Below are 19,508 nucleotides of genomic sequence, written 5' to 3'. Positions count from 1 at the left end.
CCAGCTTCATTTGTCATCAGAGGTATCACTAAACATCACCAATGCCCTTCCTATGTGTTACGCTATATAATCTCTTCATCCATACATGACTTCTCCAGTCTTCACATTCCCTTCAACCACCACTGTCTTTACAAGAATAGAACTTAGATGTAAATACATAAACACACATCTTCAAAGGGGAGGAAGGACCACCTGCTAGAAAGGGGATGCAAGCATTAGCAAGTAGGTAAACTAGGGAACCCTGGAAAGGACATTATGCCATTAACACTAGCTTGAAAAAAGCAATGCAGAAACTTGGAGAAAAATCATACTAGATGTGTATGTATTTTATTCTGCACCATTATGAGTTAAACCGGAATTAATGCAATAATATATTCACAGCATGAAATACTGGATGGTAACAGCTTAGAAGCGCTGCTGTGAACGCTGTTGTCTTTGGAGACTTAGGGCATACAAAGGAGTCCACTTTTCAGAATCCTCCCCTTGGGCCTTACACTCATACATATCACAGACGGACATGCTTTCTTTCCAGAGGACCAGAGTACAATTCTGATTAGATTCCAGTTCAAGGCACCACTGAACAAATACTACATGCTTTATTAATTATGTTATGCACCTGTAAGGTCTATTTCAGACCCAGAAGTTAATATATATGCGGTCTTTTGATAATATATAGTTTACCTATGTATACATCTCCTTAGAAATTATGTAAAAGCCTAACGTTTATGGATTTAATTTTTATAAGCAGTTTCCTCAAATAAACTTACACATAATTTCCCCCTCGACAGTACTGATAAAATACAGGGCACCTTTTTCTTTCAAGTATTTGGGTAAAATAACATACCCTGAGAATTTGGGGTGCAAATCTACACCTTGTAAACTGTAGACTGAGACTCTTCAAGCACCACATAGGAAAATATATACCATGATAGTTTTAAATACAAAGAGTATCATTGGATGTGTTTTTCCATGCATATATACACACTTACCATGAGATTATAGTCAATCTACTTGGAAATCAACACTGTACACACTCATCATGAAAACATAGTCATCCACTTAGGAATTAATACTGTCCTGCAGTTCAAGGTATATTTCAGGTTATATGAGCTTTCACTTTGTGAGAAATACAGGCTTTTTTTCTACTGTGGGTGAAGACAATCAAATTATATTAAACATTTTTTAAGAAATGAGTAAAAAAGTCAAATCTGAAAAAAAGAAAAAGCTGTTTATAGCACTAGACATTTTCTAGTGACAGAAAATGAATTTGAAATGCTTGTTAATATTTGAGATTTATCATAAAGTTGTCAAAGAATAATTTATTTTGCTTACTTATTCTGTAATAGACACATTAGTACTAAGGGATTTAATCTTGGTCTTCCTTTATTCCTGATGGAAGTTTCACTGAGTGTTTAAGAAAATACATTCTGATGAACAAAATTTTCATGCTGATTACAAATGTGTTCAGTTTTCAAGAAACAAGTCAAATGAGGCCAGTTCAACAGGACCCTGTTATCCACAGGGAAAAAGAGGAAATGGGTCAAAATTTCTGCCTTACAGTCTTTCTGGACACTGAGCCTCACACACAACTTTGAGAGAAAGTCGCAAAAGCCAGGCCACATTCTGATTACATTCAGGCTCAAGGCTCTGTTTAGAAAATTTTTTATAGGTTTTATGATATAAAACATGAAAAGTCATTCAATAATTAAGGGACCTTGTTGGGGGCAACTGCATCTTGTGTTGGACGGCTTCACAGATCTTTGTTTCACTCCACTTTGGTTGCAAAGGGAAAGCGCAGACACTGCATTCAAAGGTCCTTGAAAACTCAAGAAATGACAAAACAAAGAGAGGCTTGGGATTCACCTGGGCCTGTGACAATGCTCTTTCCCTGTCACTGGAGGCAGTAGATGGCCTAGCAGCTAAAGAATCACAGAGCTGTGAAATTATCAATAGCTGCTTTGATACGCATGAAGCATATGTTTAAAGTTTTCTTTTTGAGCACTTGGACATTTACTGCATGCTTGGCAACTTACAGAGGTCTTAGCCTTTTGCATAAAAGCCACACATGAGAAATTATTTCTTTTCCAGTTTATCTCCAACAGTGTGAGAATTCAAGGCTCAGATTACCTGATGTTAAATATTGATAATAACTTATGGGCCCCCAGGATCTGGACTCTACTACATTTTCTGAGGAGGGGGGAGTCTCTTTGTGGGAGGCTGGAAAGCAGTAACTGCTGGGCACAGCCACTGGGCTTCTCCAAAAGTCTTTTGGATCTCAAGCAGTCCTCCCAGTATGTGTTCTGTGTGGCCACACCCAATATGTTTCATGAGTGGCATTCAAATGTTCGAGACATCACACCTGCTGTTTTAAGAGCTATAGGTTTGAGATCTTTGAAAGAAGAAATGGATTCTTTCTTGTTCTATTAAGTGACTTTATATGGAGCCAATCTATCTTAAAAAAAATGACAGATTCTGTAGAGTTGTTTCTCAATAAGGAATAATTAAGTTCTAGACTGAATCTACTATATACGTCTTGTTTTCGTAACTTTGGCATGAAAGCATCTCCCACATCAGGAGACCATGCTCCACACCACATGCCCCAGAGGTAGAACTCCATTTCATAGTTAGTGGGACAGAGAATGAGTGAACTGTGGCCAGAGCCTACTACCTCCTGGTCCAAATCTTTCTCTTTATCCCAAAGAACTTAATTTCTTAGGGTTTGTTTTTTCCCTTTAAGTAAGGCCCTGGAAATGACATTCAATGTGTTTGTTTTTGAGTTTAGATGGAAAGCCTAATCACAAAGTAATAAAACTGTACAAACTATTCAAAAATCAGCCTCATGAATTCCATAAATTTCTCACTTCAAGAAGGAATTTTAAGCAGAAACCAAATATTGATGATCATCAGAATTAAAATAAGCCTTTAAAAAGTTACTAGAATGCTTTATCTTTAAACAGATAAGTTAGTGGAGATTTCTTAAAGAAAGCCTGAGAGAAAAGTGCCTGGGTTTAGAAGGGTATTCTATTAGAAAGTAATGAAGAAATACTTCTGTGCGGTGCTTGTTGAGAACATACTGACATACACTAGTTATAACAAGCTGAATGTATCCGTTCAATGGACACCGAGGTTCACATGAACACTCACTCAGATGCCCTCAGAATTGGGTTACAGTTTCATCAATGAAACATCATGATTTGGATTCTTAACATCTGTTAAAACGTGCAAACACTGTAATCCTGGCTTACTACTGTGGCATAGGTAGGGCTGGCGTGAACCAGAGTCACTGAAGCAGAATTCACTGTCCAAAACAGGTTTCTCCAGACTGCAAATCATGAGAGACAGGAGCTTGCAACTATGGAGGGCATCACTGAAGGGGAAAAAGTGACGCACACTCATAAAATAAAAAAAGGTTGAATTCTGAAAGGGAAACATATGCTTTCTGAGAGTAAGAACTTAATTTTCAGTGCATTTGCTGGCTTTCACATACTTCAACATGTTCTGAATGTCATGGCACTATATAAATGGGAAAAATTAGAACAAAGCCTAAGTGTTAAAACCACTGTTCATCATGATTACATTGGAAATCATGCCAAGCCTGATCTGTTGAACCCAGACAGCACAACCATAAGAATGGTGAGTTTGGTTTATGACTTGAAGTGTTAACCACCATATTTAAAGCCTAAGATTAACGACAACACTGTCATCTAGACTTGATATCATCCAAGAACCTTCAAGGTGATTGGGATCCAAATTATTGATTTGCTGGCTTGGTTTACAATAGAAACAATCAGATTCTGTTATAGTTTTGAATGACTCATGCAAATACCTCATGGACTATTTGCCTGGTCACAAGTACAGGAAGAAAAGAGGTGAGGAGAAAGCTTATATCCTGTATTATTAAAGTATAAAAGTAAATATTTTATAGGGAAAATGCAACCATTCAATCATCTTAGCAAACCTGAAGTAACAAAACTGCCTTAAGAGAGATGTCTGGGGAAATATACAAACTTACACACATAGTTTATAAGAAATAAATGTTAATGACACAATTGGAAGTTGTTCAAATGCATTCATAGTGTTCTTACAATGCAACTTTCAGGTTAAAGAACAGTCCATATTTCTGTCTTGCTCCTGAAAAAAAAAGCACAGCAAAGAAAACATGGTCAAAGAAAAGATGATTAATTCTAAAAGCACATTTCAGTTCTAGAGAAGTGAGAAAAAATTATAGTGCCCACATACACCTGTTATTTACCTAGTTGGCTTATTTCTTTATGACAATGATGGAGCTTGTATTTAAAAATGTGTTTGGTACCTGTGTTTCTGAAGCTCCTAGAATTGCTGACTTCAAGAAAGTGCCCACAAGTAGAACCTGCCCTTGAAAATGGAATCAAGTCCACCAACCATTCAAAATGATTTTATTTTTTGTTTTCCTAAAATTGACACTCAGAACTGAGTTTTACACAAAATGGCACTATTTCAAATTTACTATGTCAATAACCTAACTATGTGAATACTAAGAGCATTAAGGATTCTTGTAAAGCAAATAACCACTAATTAAATTATGTAAAATTTTATAATGTGTTCTGTTTTCAATTAGATAGACTAGCATTTAATTAAATCCATTTCAAGACAGCACTAACATATTCAAAATCTTACTGAAAAATATTTTCTTCTATCTCTATGTAAGTTTTAGTATAATCTACTAGAACTTTGCTTAAGGAATGTTTTAACACCTATAAGCTGATATTCAAATATAACATTATGTGAGCTGGAGAGATGACTCTGGTTAAGAGCACACACATGCACCATGGCTCCTGGAGGTCAGAGGACAACTTGCAGGAGTCACTTCTCTCCCACAAGGGTTCAAATTCAGCTTCTCAGCCTTGGTGGCAAGTGACTTTATCTACTGAGCTATCTTGCTGTGCCCATATTTGTTTTTTTAAAGATGTATTTATTTTTATTTTATATGTATGAATGTTTGCACGTATGTATGTGCACCACATGCATGCAGTGCCCATGAAGGTCAGAAGAGGGTGTCAGATCCTCTGAAACCGGAATTACAGATGGATATGAGCCACCATGTAGGTGCTGAGAACTGAGCCCTGGTCCTCTACAAGAGCAGCTAGTGTTCTTAAGCATGCACACACACACACAAACACACACACTAAATAAATAAAATGAACAAGTAATAACAAATATAATACCATAAAGATAGAAATAAAGGGGATTCTAGGTGATATTTATTAGGGATTAGAAGTCTCTATCAGTTGGGGCTGTAGCTCAGTGGGCAAACTCTTCCTTTGTATGTATGAGGACCTAATTTCAATCCCTAGTACTGAAAAAACAAAACAAACAAGATGTCTCTATCATGTAAAAAATAGCCTCCAGGAAGGAGTATCAAATAACAGCTCTCCAAGCAATACTATGCCATCAGAGTAGCAAGGGCATTTCAGTTCTGTCATCTAGAAAGAGGCCTGTTTGAGCATATGTTTATGAAAAAGGAAAACTAGAAGACTAGTTTTTGGCAGCTCATCTGCATATATCCCATGCGTGTCTTGCTATTTCATATTTGCAGAGAAGTGCTCTTCAGGTTAAAGGAACTGTTGGTGTCTAGAGCATGCAGTGTCACAGCTCAGCAGTCTCCTGGAGCTGGCTGACACTTGACTTGTTAAGCTTGATTTTCTACCTTAGGACATGCAGAACAGCAGACGAAGCAAGAATGTCACCACAAGGGGAGAAGTGATTGAGACTAAGAATCCTTTCAAATGCATGAAGAATTTGATAACTCTGGCTATTTCCTGTCATAAGACCTATAAAGACTCCTTGAGCAAAGTAACAGGACACCAAGAAGGAAGGAGGAGGAGGAGTCAGGAGAGCCTCCCCTTCAGGATAGTGATGGCATTCTGGGAAATGGAGGGCAGGTCTGTTTACACAATCTCCTGGGATCAGATCAGGGATCAGTGGTCCAGATTTTGGCTTCTTGGACATCCATAAGCTATTTTTTTTTTTCCTGCTTCCATTAACTTGAGAGAAATTTTGTTTGAAATCTTGAAAAATCATAAAGTTTCTCTAATTCATGTTAAGGATAAAATAATAACAGCCAATAAAACCCATCAGAGGTTTCTCCAGTGGATCCCGAGAAAGTGAGTAGAGCTGAAGTGGGCTGCACCATGTGGCTGGGCGGGGAGTGGAGGGTGTCTGCCTGGATGCCTTCCTAGGAGTTTAAGACTCAAAACACTGACAGTGTTCAGCAGGGATTTGGGTCAGGTTTTCCACTGCTCCTCACAGGCTATGCCCAGACAGAGAGGAAAATCACCACATGCAGCTGGCATGCTGGACCTGGAGTATAACATGTATACACAGCTGGAAGGCTGTGGGGGATACTAGAGTACCCTGACACCCAGCCAACTGGCCCGGACAGAGAACAGCCAGACCTGAGGGGCCTGTGGAACGGTAGCACTGCCTCTGGTTTGGGAAGCTTGAGATCAATTCTATGCATGAGCCCCTGACACTACCCTGAGTGTCTGCAAAGATAGGGCTGGTTTCCTGCTCAAATGGAGGGTCTTGAGAAGGTGGGATGACTCAGAGATAATCTCCAAAGGACATTTTACCCTTACTACGCACCATGAGTTACACACCATAGTACTGTGTACTCTTACCTTTGAAGTGTTTTTATAAATTCAATCATCATAGCTCTCCTGAAAGTAATCCCCATTTAACAGATGAGATAAATAAGGCTAAGTGGGCAAATTACTGGTCTAGGCCAATAAATAATGGCATTAGAATCAAAGTCTTGGCTGTCTGACTTCAAGTCACATGTGCTTGGCTCTGGTTACATTCACACAGCTCCCCTTCAACTAAACGCCTCAACCCATTAGCGGACCTGCTCTTTCCTGTCCATCCCAAGCCATTCACCCTATATACGTAACAAACACACCAAAGTACCACACCACTGGAGACTTGAGTCCAGGCATTCTGATCTGGCTCAGATTTCTCTTTAGAACACAAAATGCTCTGGTTAATTCTTAAAATCACAATAAAAGCACATATGGGGCTTGGTATATGCTGGATGTATTCAGACTCTAACTTACTCCCTTCTGCCTTTCCTGGCTCTTCTTTCAAACCCCAAACATGCACACATGCACACACACACACACACACACACACACACACACACACACACATCACAGCAGTGAAATAGCTAGAAGACTCAATTTCTTCTTGAGTAGGACTCTTGTTGAAGTCAAAACGATTAGCATGAGGGCAGTCAAGCCACCCCAGCTACATGTTCCTGCCTCCACTAGGACATAAATGTCACATAATTAATCCCTTACCAGGCTAACTGGCCAAGAAGTAGAATGCAGATGCTGAAATTTTTTGGAGGAGTTAAGTCTGATGCAGAAAGGACAGATAAGGGAAGAGGGGTCATTCACGGTAAGGAAGGAGGAGGGCAGGAATTAAGAAAAATGGGTGAAGAAGGGGTCTTCTGCAGTAAGAACATAGGCATGGAGCTCCAGGGGCCTGGGCTTCAGCATTGAGGCGTTATATGTTCACTTGTCTATCAGGGACTGAGATAGAACCTACTTGCTTAAATAATCCAATGTCATAAGGTTAAGTTTTGGTACAGTAAGTGACTAATACAAATTAGCTATTACTTTTCATTTTTTGTTAGACAGGATAAGGAAGGAAATAAAAAGGCAGATGGTGCACATCTGTCATCCCAGCACTTCAGAGATGGAGACAGGAAAATCGGGGATTCAAGACCAGCCTCAGCTACAGAGGGAGTTTGAGGTCACCTTGGCTAGTATATATTATTAAGATATAAGGTGTGTGTGTGTGTGTGTGTGTGTGTGTGTGTGTGTACAATAGAATTGTGGAGAACACAGTAAGCAAGAAAAAAGTTCAATCCAATAGAAGCAGAGAAACAAAAGGCAAACTCAGCTATATGTAATAATTGGGAGGTAGAACCACAACCATGTTAAGGAGAAAACCAGAAATTATTCTGGAAGTGAACTGTGAAGCTTGTGACCTGTAGCTCAGCTATTGCCCTTAGTCCACCAGAGTCTAGACCCTCTGATGACCCATCAGGGATGCTCAGTGTTTTGAAGAATGCTGAGGTGAGGGAGCTGGCCAGTCTTGCCCTTAAAGCTATCTACTTTGTGATCAAAACAAAACTACAAAAAGTAAGGAGAATGGAAGATTTTCAGATTCTCAGTGAAGCATTAGCATCAATTAAATTGAAGTAAATGGGACATGAGAACCCACAATGGAGAAGAAATTTTGATAATGAAGAGCCAAAAACAGATTCTCAATAACAAGGGAAACAGGGGAGGAGCTAGTAGGGCCACACCAAGAAGTAAGACCGCTAAACTGTCCTTAGAAAGAAGCAGCAAAGAATGCAGACCACAAAGATTCTGATATGGAATGCCCAAATTCAAGACCCAGCCTTCCACAGCAGAACTGTGACTAAGGAAGGGTCCTTTGACATCTATTCTAGAGCCACTCAGAACAGCCCATGGAAGCAGTTTCTTCCGGAATCCAGTTTTCTCCTTCCATGTTAGTTGTTGACATGTTGAAGCCCTCTTATTCAAGAGTTAGAAATAACTCTGAGAAGTAAGGAGAAAAAAGAGATCATGAATCATGCTCAGAAATGAAGAAGCATGTCTTATAGAACAAAATGGGATGTTCAAAGAGAAATAAAAAAACTACAGTTCTCTTAAGTTGATCCCCAAGTGGTAGGCAGAGTGCTGATTAATGTTTTGTTAATATTATAAATTGATTTTATCTTTATGTATGCCCTTGTGTACTAGGTATCAAGGCTCAGACTTTCAAAATAAAATTATGGCATCAAAGTGGTTGGGCAAAAAAAAGCAAGGCATGAAAGATCCTGTGAAGGGGGAATTTTCAAACACAAAATACACAAATAAATAATAAACAAACACAAAAGGCTCAACAAAACTGGAGAAGGTGGTGAGGCTTTGGCACTGGTACACCTTGTGTGCTGGTGTGTGGTGTGTTCTCACTGGACTGAAAGGTGCTGGGTGGTGGCCAGCCTTGTAGTTATCCCAGTGTGCAATGGCAGGGCTAAATAACAATAAAGTAAATAATTAGAGTGATAATATTTTTAGATGGATTGTGACATAGTCAAGTTTAAGAAGCACTAAGATATTGACCATAGGCAAAGTGAAGCCAGAAAAACCTCAAAGCAAAAAGTACAGGAAATATTTTTAATATTTTATTTATTATTTTTATGCGTATGAGTGTATTGTCTGCATGTATGCGAGTGCACCTGTGTCGTGCAATGCTGCAGAGGTCAGAAGAGGGCTTTGGATTCCTCTGGAACTGGAGTTAAGGACAGTTCGTAGCCACCATGTGGGTGTTGGGAATCAAACCCCGGTCCTCTGCAAGAGCAGTCAGTGTTCTTAACCGCTGAGCCTTCTCTCCAGCCCCAGGAAATATTGTTTAATGAAAGAAAATTAACAATGTAATAACCATAAAGAATAATGGCAGCTGTTTATACTCAAATCTATACAAGGAGTAAAAACAGAAAGTTCCCTTGTGCTAAAAATAGATGATGAAATACTTATTCTCTGAGCTGGAAGGACTCTTAACAATAGTTCTTGAGTATTAGTTTTTCATTTGGAAGAGGGGGTCTGCCTTCTCCTATTAGACTGTACACCCCTGAGTGGTAGTACTAAACTGGTTATATGTATGTTCACAGCCCCACCACAGAGTACACAAGTGCCTGCAGAATGTAGCACTGGAAATCATATTCATTAACTAAATGAAAAACTTACTGCATTTATGAAAATATGTGTTTGATAAATATCCAGAAAAGCAGAGCCGTCCGTGGTTAATGGACAAATGTCAATAGGGAATAGACCCCAGATGTCCTTTTTGTAAGGTCAGTGCTCTCCTTGGCAGCTTCTTTCTTTCATGCACCGTGTGGCTGCGAAGTAAGAGTCAGCTGCACGGGTCCCCATTCTCTCACTCTTGGAGATCTCAGTAAAAATCTCTCTAATTCCTAGTCTACCTCTCTAAGGAGTGAGTGCTGTGATTGTATAAAATCCCTTGTGCAATTTGTCAGTTGAAAGAATAAAACCCTATTCTAGGATAACCCTTGCAAGAAGGAGAATTCCCGCAACCAGTCTGAGTTTCTAAGGAAATACTGAACTGAAACCACCTTCCAAGATCATCATCCATAGGCTCATCAATTGATGCTTTGAAATAGTTGAGCAATGTCCTGACAATTGTCAAACAAGGAAAAGAACTGCCCATTAAAAAAACTATTACTTAATCTGACTTTTAAAAAAGTAGTATAGAATTTTGAAGACAGTGAGTTCTGAAGGACTTTAACTCGTATCTGGGTTTTGCTAGCAGGATTTTTGCTTATGTACACAAGGTGTCTGCTTAAATCAAAGCCAGCATTTGCCTTTCTATCTTTAGGGCTGTTTACTAAAGTAAATGTGCTTCCAACAAGGGTAAAAATTTCAAAAGCCACAATTCAATTCTCAAGTAAGCAAAACTCAGATTTATGCCTAAGTCTGATGGAAACAGTCTCGAACCTAATCTCTCCAGACTCAGCAGATTAGAGAAAAGGCCAAAGACACGGTATGAGTGTGTGCCTGCCATGGTCCCTCCTTAGCTCCCTCTTCTTGCTGGAGCAGCTCCACAGCCTCACAAACACCTCAGGATTAGCTGATCCAAAACAGCCCTAGGTAAACGTACCATCTGTCCAGGAGATTAAAGTCCTTTTTGCGTACAGGCTGCCTTCTTCTGCAAAGCTAATCCATGGTGCTGTGTCCTCCACAGGCACAATAGAGTTTTTCTTTATGTCCCTCCCTCCTCTCTTCATTCATAGCCATCACGCAGCACCTGTTGCAGACTCAAAGAAGAACAATCTACATCATCTGTTTCTAGTCTACAACTAGAACGAGACTCGTGCTTTCACCTGCGTTCTTAGTAAAAATCCCAATAAATGTGATCCTATGTAGTAGGGTTTCCTGAACTTAGAAGAAGTGGCACTCAGATATACATTGAGTGATAGATATTATCGTCCCCAAGCTGGTCAACTGGTAGTGTTTGCCTTATGTGCCCTGGGTTCACTCACCAGCATCACACAGACACAGACACACACACACACACACACACACACACACAGATATTATTGTCCCCATTAGAGATGGTACAGGAACGCTAGAGAGTGTGTCATCCCTAAGATCACACAGCTGGTGAGGAATCACATGACTCAAATCCAGTGATCCTGCTTCCTAATTAAAGGCTCTTTCATTGCGCAAAGCAGTGTTTCCGTATTTCTTTCCAGGTAAGTGAAGGAAGATAAATGGCTTATGTCTGTTATAGAAGCATACATAGGGTTTCTCTCATCTCAGTCTCCCTTTCTTCATTTCAGTGAGACTTTAACAAGGAACCAAAGTCCTAGAGATGCATAATTTCAGCCCTTCCTATTCTGAAAGGCACAGAGTGAAAGGAGCCAGTCTGCACAAGCTCTGACACCTGCTGTATTCCTTCCGGAAGGTGTCTTTGCCCTGACTCCTGCGTTTGACCTGAGGTGTCCTGATTCCAACTAGCCACATTCATGCCTCCTATCAAGTTCCATGGATTGTATTTACAGCAGGAATTCCTGTCTGTGAGTGTAGATTAGGCTAGGTGTCAGGAATTTATTTTCTCTGATTTCCTTTGCAGAGGGGCAAATGTGGAAGTTGATTCTTTTCTGATGGGGGAAATATAGATCTAAAAATGAGTGCTTATGGGGATTAGCCTTGGAGCAAGGTGGATTTTGTCAGAGTAGGACTGGATCAAATGCAGCAGCAACTCCATCCAAGGAGTGACTGTGGCTCTAGAATCTTGCCCTCTCCTAGAGGTCAAACTCTGTGTGTGTGTGTGTGTGTGTGTGTGTGTGTGTGTGTGTATGTGTGTATGTGTGTGTGTGTGTGTATGTGTGTGCTCATGTTGTATATTCACCCACACATAAGATAAACCAAAGACCTTAGGGAAGTATTCTAATCACTTGAAAACTGAAAACCAAGAACTTAAAAAAAAAAAAAAACATTTCTTTAGTATAAAAAATTTTGAGAGGAAATGTAAAAGAACAGAAAAATATTTTTGCTGATTTTAGAAAAATCTCTCAAATAAGAAAATATTCATTTGAACTCTCCTTACTTACTGGGGAACAAAGAGATTAGATGTATTTCTAATGATCTAGAGTGGGTTGCCTGTCTCACCAGATGTCAGGAGCAGAGAGAGAGATTCACTACACAAAATCCAGACCAGGTTTTCATTTCTTTCTCCTACCAACCTTTACCAAAAGCCTAGAGACTGGTGAAAGGTTCATTTCCCTTTCACTTCCCAGTGGGAGACACACTCAGGCAATATGGAAAGGTCAAAGGGGAAAGGTTGTCCATGGGGCTTGAGGAGAAGGAAGAGGAGGAAACTTGGAAAGTAAATTACCTCCTTTAAAAATCAGATGGCCTTTAGTTTCATTCTTCCAAAACACCCACATCTGCAAACAGTCTCCTCTACCTCTCCCACTCCAAGCACAAAGAAACAGAATGTTCTTTAACCAGATTATCAGGGTAAAAGTCACTCACCAGAAGCTGCTCCTTTCTTTCTCCTGACTCCTTGTCATCTGTGCTCCACCACAAAGCTCATGGTGGTGCCGTCAAAGGAAGGGGGAGCAATGATCCGTGGCCCCAAAGGCTGTGAAGTAATGCTGATGACAGGTTTGCCTTGCAGCTGGGCAAAGCCCTTGGCCCCCACAAGCTGGGATGTGGCCGCTGGAGCTGAGGAGGAAGAGGAGGCAGGGGACTGACCAGAGGCCATGAAGTAGGGGGCCTCGGTGAATGATGTAGCTGCCTCTTTGCTGGGAGTCTCTGCTGTCATGGAGAGCTCACTGCCCCCTGGAGCGTGAGCTATGGGTGTGGGCTGCAGGGCATTGGGGGGCAACACCGTGGGCAGAAATCCGGGGTAGATCATATAGGTCGGTCCATAGGCCCCAGGACTCAGGGCCAGCGGGGGCACAGGTAGGGACATGGGTGCCACAGCCTGCTGCTGGGAGGTCATGGGCACATCCACATACTGCCCAGTCTCAGGGTCAAACAATCTCCTGGTCATGGGTTGGACTGGAGTGTCCACCAGATAGTACTGGCCAGTGGTCACATCCAGAAGCATTTTACGCTGAGTTTGCTGTGGCTGTGGCTGCTGAAAGGGGTCAGTGGGGACTGTGGCTGGAGCTGCAGGTGCTGGGACTGGCATTCCAGGTGGGGAGAAGCAGAGGACCTGAGGCTGGGCCCCCTGGAGTGTAAAGGGCAGTGCCTGCTGGTGGTAGACAGCAGTAGGAGGATGCTCAGGGCTCTGTGGCCCTGTGGGGGCAGTGACTGTCTCTCGGGGGTTGTCAGGTTTGGTACGCCAAGCTGGCTTGCTGGTTCCACTGACCTGGGACCCTTTGGGACTAGTGGGGACCTGACTGCGGGCACTCAGTGGAGGTAAGCTGCAGAGAGTGGCAGCCGAGGAGATGGGGGGCCCCTCTCTGGCAGCCCCAGGCCTGCCAAGCAGCTCCCCTGAAGCAGAGCTTCCTTTGAGGGGAATGGTCAGGTAATTCTCACAGTCACTATTGCTCTTCTCCAAACTGATGCCACTTTTCCTGTTGCTGGCCTCATCTGTAGGTGCTCTGGTAGCTGGGGAGATCTTGAGGGACCGGAGTCCTTGTGACTTGATGCCCTTGGCTGTTGAAGGGCTCTCTGGAGAAAGCCCTTGTGGGAACTTGCCGGCAACACCTCCAGTTTTCTGTGTGCTACTGGCACTCACTGTGAACACATTCCTGTTGCTGGGGAGTGGAGGAAGGGGCTGCAGGGGTTGGGTTCGCTCCACATCTTTATTGACTGGGGGGATGTAGAGGGACCGGGGCCTTTCTCTGGCCATGTTCTCGAAGGCAGCTGCCCGGGCAGACACACTCTCAGTACTGGGGTTGGAGTTTCTCCGCTGCAGACGTTCTAAGGGGGCCCCTCGCAGGACCACACCACCTTTGTGTCCTGTGCCCCGTTCTTCCACCTCCCCCAGCCGTTTGGCCAGCTTATCAGGGTCTCCTCCGGGACCAGCTATCCCTTCCCTCTCCTCACTGGCAATGAGTGACAGGACATGGCTGTCAGCCATCACAGGCAAGGGGTCGCTCTTGCGCTTCCACTCATTCCTGTGGAAGCTGTACAGTTCCTCCATGGACCTCACGGCAGCTGTGAGCTTCTCCAGGGCATTCCGAGCTGGCTTTGGGGCTTTCCCCTCCTCCTTGACATCTTCTTCTTTGAGCTTCTCTGGGGTCCTCTGAGCAGAAGTCTTGGAGACAATCTTGAGCACAGGCAGGTAAGAGCCCTGTTCAGGTTTATTAGGTGCAATGGTGGCCACGGGCAGCCTGCCCGATGCCCTATGAACCAAGACTGTTCCTTCAGGGGAGGAGTTCAAGACCCTACTGCCACTGCTGGCTTTGCCCACACCTTCCCTGGGTTCTCGGTCCACATTGTCTTCTCTCTGGTTCACGATTGCCTGGCATGTAATCACTATTGGGGACAAAGATCTGGATCCACCAGCTGCAGCCACCAGCTGCCTGGGATTGGGCCCTGTCAGTCCCTGCTCTGGGGTGACACTGCCCTTGTCACTGCTATCTCCTGATCCTTTAATTAGTTTTCTGACATCTCTCACCTGGTGGAGAGGCCCTTGGGCTTTGGACTTGTCTCTGACATCTCTCACCTGGAACTGGGGCACTTTTTCCAGATTGTCCCCACCACGGAAGAGTTTCTGCTGCGTCCTGCTGTTGTCTTCAACCGTCTTGAAGAGGTTCGAGGTGCTGCCTCCGGCCAGCTTGGGTGTAAGCAACTTGGCAATGTTGAAGTCACCGCTTGGCTGTTGTACACTCCCCAGCCGAATCTTGATTTCAGGAGCCTTGGGTCTGATCACTGCCATGGAGGTGGCCTGGGCAGCAGCAGGGTACTTGGTGGCCTGCTTCTCTGGCTGCTTGTCCTTGGGTGTCTGCTGGATATTGGGGACGAAGAGGCGAGACATGATGGTAGACTTGCTGGCAGAGATCTCCCCAAGATCAGCCCTCCAGTCCCCGCCTTTGGGGAGCTTCAGCTTCCCAATGGGGGCTTTCTCCTCGCGCTTCTCAGCTTCTTTCTCCTTCCATGTCCGGAAGGCACTGTTCTGACTGCGGAGGAAGATCCCCTTCACAGTCTCTGAAGCGCTCTTCTTAATTTCACACACTTCTATGTGTCCATCAGAGACATTTCGTCCAGAGCCTGCGCTGCTCTCTCGAGGGGTGCTGGCTTTGAAAACTGGGGATTTAGACCCAGCAATGGACCCCTCTCCAGCTCCATCAGACACGCTCACCACAGTGTACTCAGAGCCCGTCTCAGAGTGTCGAGAGCTCTGCCTCTGCAGACCCCTGTCCCGCTGCTTCTCGGCCCCGGGAGGCCCTTCTGCCTCCTTGGACGTGCCAGGGAGGTTGCGGTGGGATGTGTCAGTGACTTCTCCCCTCTCCATTTTGAACTCATGCTCCCGCTGCATCTTCTTGGAAATGACATTTTTGAGCAGACTGGAAGCAAATTTGGACTTCTTTTGGGGGCCGCCACTGCGGGAGGCAGGCTTGTTGCTCTCAGATGCCTCTGAGCCGTCATCTGTGTACACGGACCCCGGACCCTTGCTGGAGCCTTTGATGATCTTGCAGGGCCCAGTAGCTGAGCTGGCTTTGCTTTCACTGCGTAAATTCAGGGGTTCCAGCAGCGTGACCACGCGGGAGCCAGTCTGAACCTGTTTCTGGAAACACAGAGGTGTCTCCACGTGTTTAATTTCTCCCTCGACTTTGCTGACCACGAACTCCAAGGCCTTGGTCTGGGACTTCTTGGACTGGATGTAGAGCTGGTCTGCAGCTGCCCGAGCAGCACCACCCTTCCTCAGACCTGCAGCCACGGAGGCCGCACTGCTCCTGAGAAGGCTCTGTTCCACCCTGGCTCCAACTCCTCCGCATTTTAAGTCCAGAAAGGTTGACCAGCGTCCAAAGCCCACTTCGGAGAGTGTGGTGGAGGATTCTCGGGAACTGATGTTCAGAGCCTCAAAGTAGGGGTAAGCGAGACTCCGGAAGGCCCGAGAGGTCAGGTTCCTCACTTCTTTGTCTGCATCGTCTAGCTCGCTCACCGCACTGGAGGCTCCACTGGAATAGTCCACCAGCTCCTTTGCCCGGATGGCCCCGCACCTGGTTTGCAGGCGAGCAGGGACAGCAATGAATTTCTTTGCATGGTCCTGAGCCACGGCTGCAGCCGAGTTTTGCTTCAGTGAACTTGAATTGTGTTCAGCAGCTGTAGAGACACGGAGGCTCATGTCGCCTTCATGCTTGGCAGCATAAATAATGTTTTGCTTTGCACGCACGTTGCTAGGCTCATTTATAGCCCGGGAAGTTGGCTTGATTGATAGGAGGATCTGGCTTGCTGCACTCCCGCAGCTGCTTGTGGCAGCGGCGGGTGCCCCTGAGGCTGCCTGCGGGAGCTCCAGCAAGGGCTGAGAGGCAGTGCCAGGCCCAGTGGGTGGGGGAACAGTGTCACCGTCAGAGGGGCCACTGCCCACTTCCGTGCTGCTGGTGTCGGGACCACTGCTGCCTGCTCTGGGGCGAGCCAGGTCGCTGCTGGTGGGGCTGGGCGTCCGGGTGGTGTTAGTGCTGGGAGTGGTGCTGAGGTAGCAGCTGTTCTCATCATCTTCTTCGGTGGGGGTGGTGATGTCTCCCGGGGTCTCGTCACTGCCACCAAAGGAAGCATAGTCCACGAACGAGTAGATGACGTTGTTGTCCTCGAAGTCCCAGCGGGAAGCCAGCCCCACGTCGAAATCCATGTCCTGCTCTACCTCACTCAACTGGATCTCATGGGTGGTGATGTAGTGTGTCTCCTCATTTCTCGGGGGGTCCCTCTTGCCCTGGGACTTGGCAATAATGTCTTTGCATTCTGCTCCATCTCTGATCCCTCCTCCTCCTCCTTCCTCCCCTGCTCTTGCTCCACTTTTCACCCCTTCTCCCTTGGGTTGGCAGCCCATTTCGGTCTCACTCTCAAAGCCTAACGATGAAGAGGAGGTGGTCAAAGCCCCCAATAACCTGGTACGATCATCCGTTTTGGAAAGGTCATCCTCTTCTGCTCGGTCCACAGGGGAAGAGGAGGAAGAGGAGAAGTCACCACTCTCACCAGTGCTGCGGGAGCCGGGGTGTTGGGAGGAAGAAGGACTCTTCCCTGGCATTGGAGCCTCACGCTCATGACTGCTGGCTTCAAGTTGGGCTTTTCCGTTTGGGCCCTTCGAGGCCTTCTCCCCAGGGCCGTGCTCCCACGGCAGTTTCGTGGTCTGGGGACTCTCCCTCCGGACCCCAGCTGAAGCACACATCTCCACATACTTAGCTTCGCTCTGCGAGAAGGCTGAAGGCTCGGGAGGCGGCCGCAGCTGCTGCCTGCGCTCAGGGCTGTTTTGAGCTCGGGTCATCGGGTCCTCCGTAGCCACCAGGCTGGCTTGAGAGTCCAAGTCAGGAGTGCCGTCTTCCATTCGGAGCCCCTGTCCAGGTTTCAGCGACAAGAAGATGCAGGGGTGAGCGCCGGGACTCTCCTGGGTCCCCCTCTGGTCCTGGAGGGGCCGCAGAGTAGCCTGAAGCAGGGTCCCACGTGCCTGGGCTGGCCCCAGGGCTGTAGGTACCACTGCCACAGCTGCCACCACCGCCCAGTTCTTCAACCCCTGCGATGGGGCCTTGACAAGCCGGAGGGAGGTGGGAAGACTCCCGGGAGAGGCAGCAGTGGTGGTCTGTGGCCAGGGGGCTGGGGCTCTGGCCGCGACTGTGGCCAGTGTCGTGTTGCTGAGCTGTCCTGTCCAGTTGCTTGTCTGGCACCGGCGGCTGGGGGTCTGAATGCCATCAGCCACCAAAAAAGTAGCATCTGCGGGTCGACCCTGGGACTGCCAGAAATGAAAGGAAAGCATGTGCTGTTTCTTGTGCAGCCCTGTCCCTTTCCTGGATGGGGCAAGAGAGGGTCACGTCATTCCAGAAATATTTTTAGTGTCCATTCCCTAGTCATATCAAAACTACACTTGAGGGTAGAGGGAAGAGGCTGTGAGGAGATGAAGAGAGGAGGTGGGGTAGGCGAGGCATGTGGCTTCTAATTCAAACCTGCCAAATGTTCATTGTAATCTGTTACAGAGCCTAGTCTAGCCAGTGGGCAATTATGCTCAGCTCGCTGCCATCTTTCTCCAGCCTCTGATTAAGTGGATTTTCTCCCCTTGTTCTTAAACAAAATTCAAATGTTGCACTGCACTTCAAATCAATTAAGAACACACTGTCTCCCTCATGTTTTATATTTGCCTCAAGATCTGCACATTTTCTTTCTCTGGAGAACAAAAATCAGATGAGCCTGGATAATAAAAGTTTTCATAGGAAAAGGATATTTCATTCCTTTTTCCCCAAACCTTGAAACATAACCTGTTTGTTTCAAAATAGGAAGAATCCCTTCTACAATCCTTACTGTGCTGCTCAAAGGACAATTTTCTAAGACCTAAAAATTCTTTAAATAAACTCTGAACTATAGTCATTAAAAAAGAAGCACATCAGGGCAATATCAACACTACTTCAAATCCCTACAATAGCTACTTAAGCGCAAAAACATTCTCTACATTTGTAAACCCATGGCAAGAAAATAAGCCCCCAATTAAATATAGCCTAGGTTGCAGCTCTACCATGGGGTTCCACTGGCTGCATTCCAGGCCTGCAGGGCACCAAGTCAAAAAAGCAGGAAAGAACAACGAATACACTTACCCTTCATGAGTACAGTGCGGCTTGGAGGGAGGTTCAGAGAGGAAATGTGAGCCTCCGGCATGCCCCATGGAAACACAGCCAAAACCCCAGTTCACTGGCTCTGAGATACATCCATTCCAGACAAGTCAAAAGTCATGCAGGCAGCTCTGCCAGGCAACTCAAGATGGGGGTCTGTGCTGGCCACCCTTGGGGCAATTCCCTGGGCACTGTCCCTAGAGAATCACCACTTGGTTTGGGTGAGATCTGGCCCTCCTCACCTGCCAGGCCCAGTTCCACCACTATACATAGTCTATGTGTCACTCATGCCGAGTGAATAAAGCCCTATTTTAAACATCCACATTTGTGGGAAACAAAAATAACGCTATCAACCATCCCCTTCTGACATGAATGCCACCCCCATACTGAAAAGTGTTCCTTCCTCTGAGTAGGCATGTGGGTAGGTGGAAAATAGGAGCCCCTAACAACTGCTTCTACCTTCTCCCTTTTGAGATGTAGTGCAACCCAGCTCTACCATTCTCCCCAGGAAAACTCCCTCTGCCCTCACTACTCCCAATAAAAGCATGGCATAAGGAGCCACTTGAAGCAGCAGGAGTAATAATATGGATTTAAAGCCAGAACTCAAGGTGAAGAGAAAGAAATAGAAAGATGCCCCCAAATCTTAGATTCTTATATAAGT

General features: G+C 45.2%; 1 protein-coding gene across 1 annotated transcript; it reads right to left on the bottom strand.

Annotated features, from left to right (window-relative positions):
* Window positions 1–4,089: 4,089 nt before the first annotated feature.
* On the bottom strand, window positions 4,090–18,003 carry CUNH4orf54 (chromosome unknown C4orf54 homolog). Its single transcript, XM_029560225.1, has 2 exons — window positions 12,609–18,003; window positions 4,090–4,131 (listed from the first exon to the last, which is right to left on the bottom strand). The coding sequence occupies exon 1, from the start codon at window positions 18,001–18,003 to the stop codon at window positions 12,643–12,645; it is 5,361 nt and encodes a 1,786-aa protein (XP_029416085.1). The 3' UTR covers window positions 4,090–4,131; window positions 12,609–12,642.
* Between the last annotated feature and the right edge of the window lie 1,505 nt (window positions 18,004–19,508).

This window comes from Nannospalax galili, unplaced genomic scaffold, assembly GCF_000622305.1.
Source record: "Nannospalax galili isolate Female #2095 unplaced genomic scaffold, S.galili_v1.0 scaffold189, whole genome shotgun sequence".
In the NCBI taxonomy this organism is placed as follows: domain Eukaryota; kingdom Metazoa; phylum Chordata; class Mammalia; order Rodentia; family Spalacidae; genus Nannospalax; species Nannospalax galili.
Note: the sequence above shows the minus strand (reverse complement) of the source record. Positions and strands in the feature narration are given on the sequence as shown.

Bases quoted from the DNA above. Each gene is read 5' to 3' on its own strand.
- CUNH4orf54 (XM_029560225.1), bottom strand. From the start codon at position 18,003: ATGCTTTCCTTTCATTTCTGGCAGTCCCAGGGTCGACCCGCAGATGCT.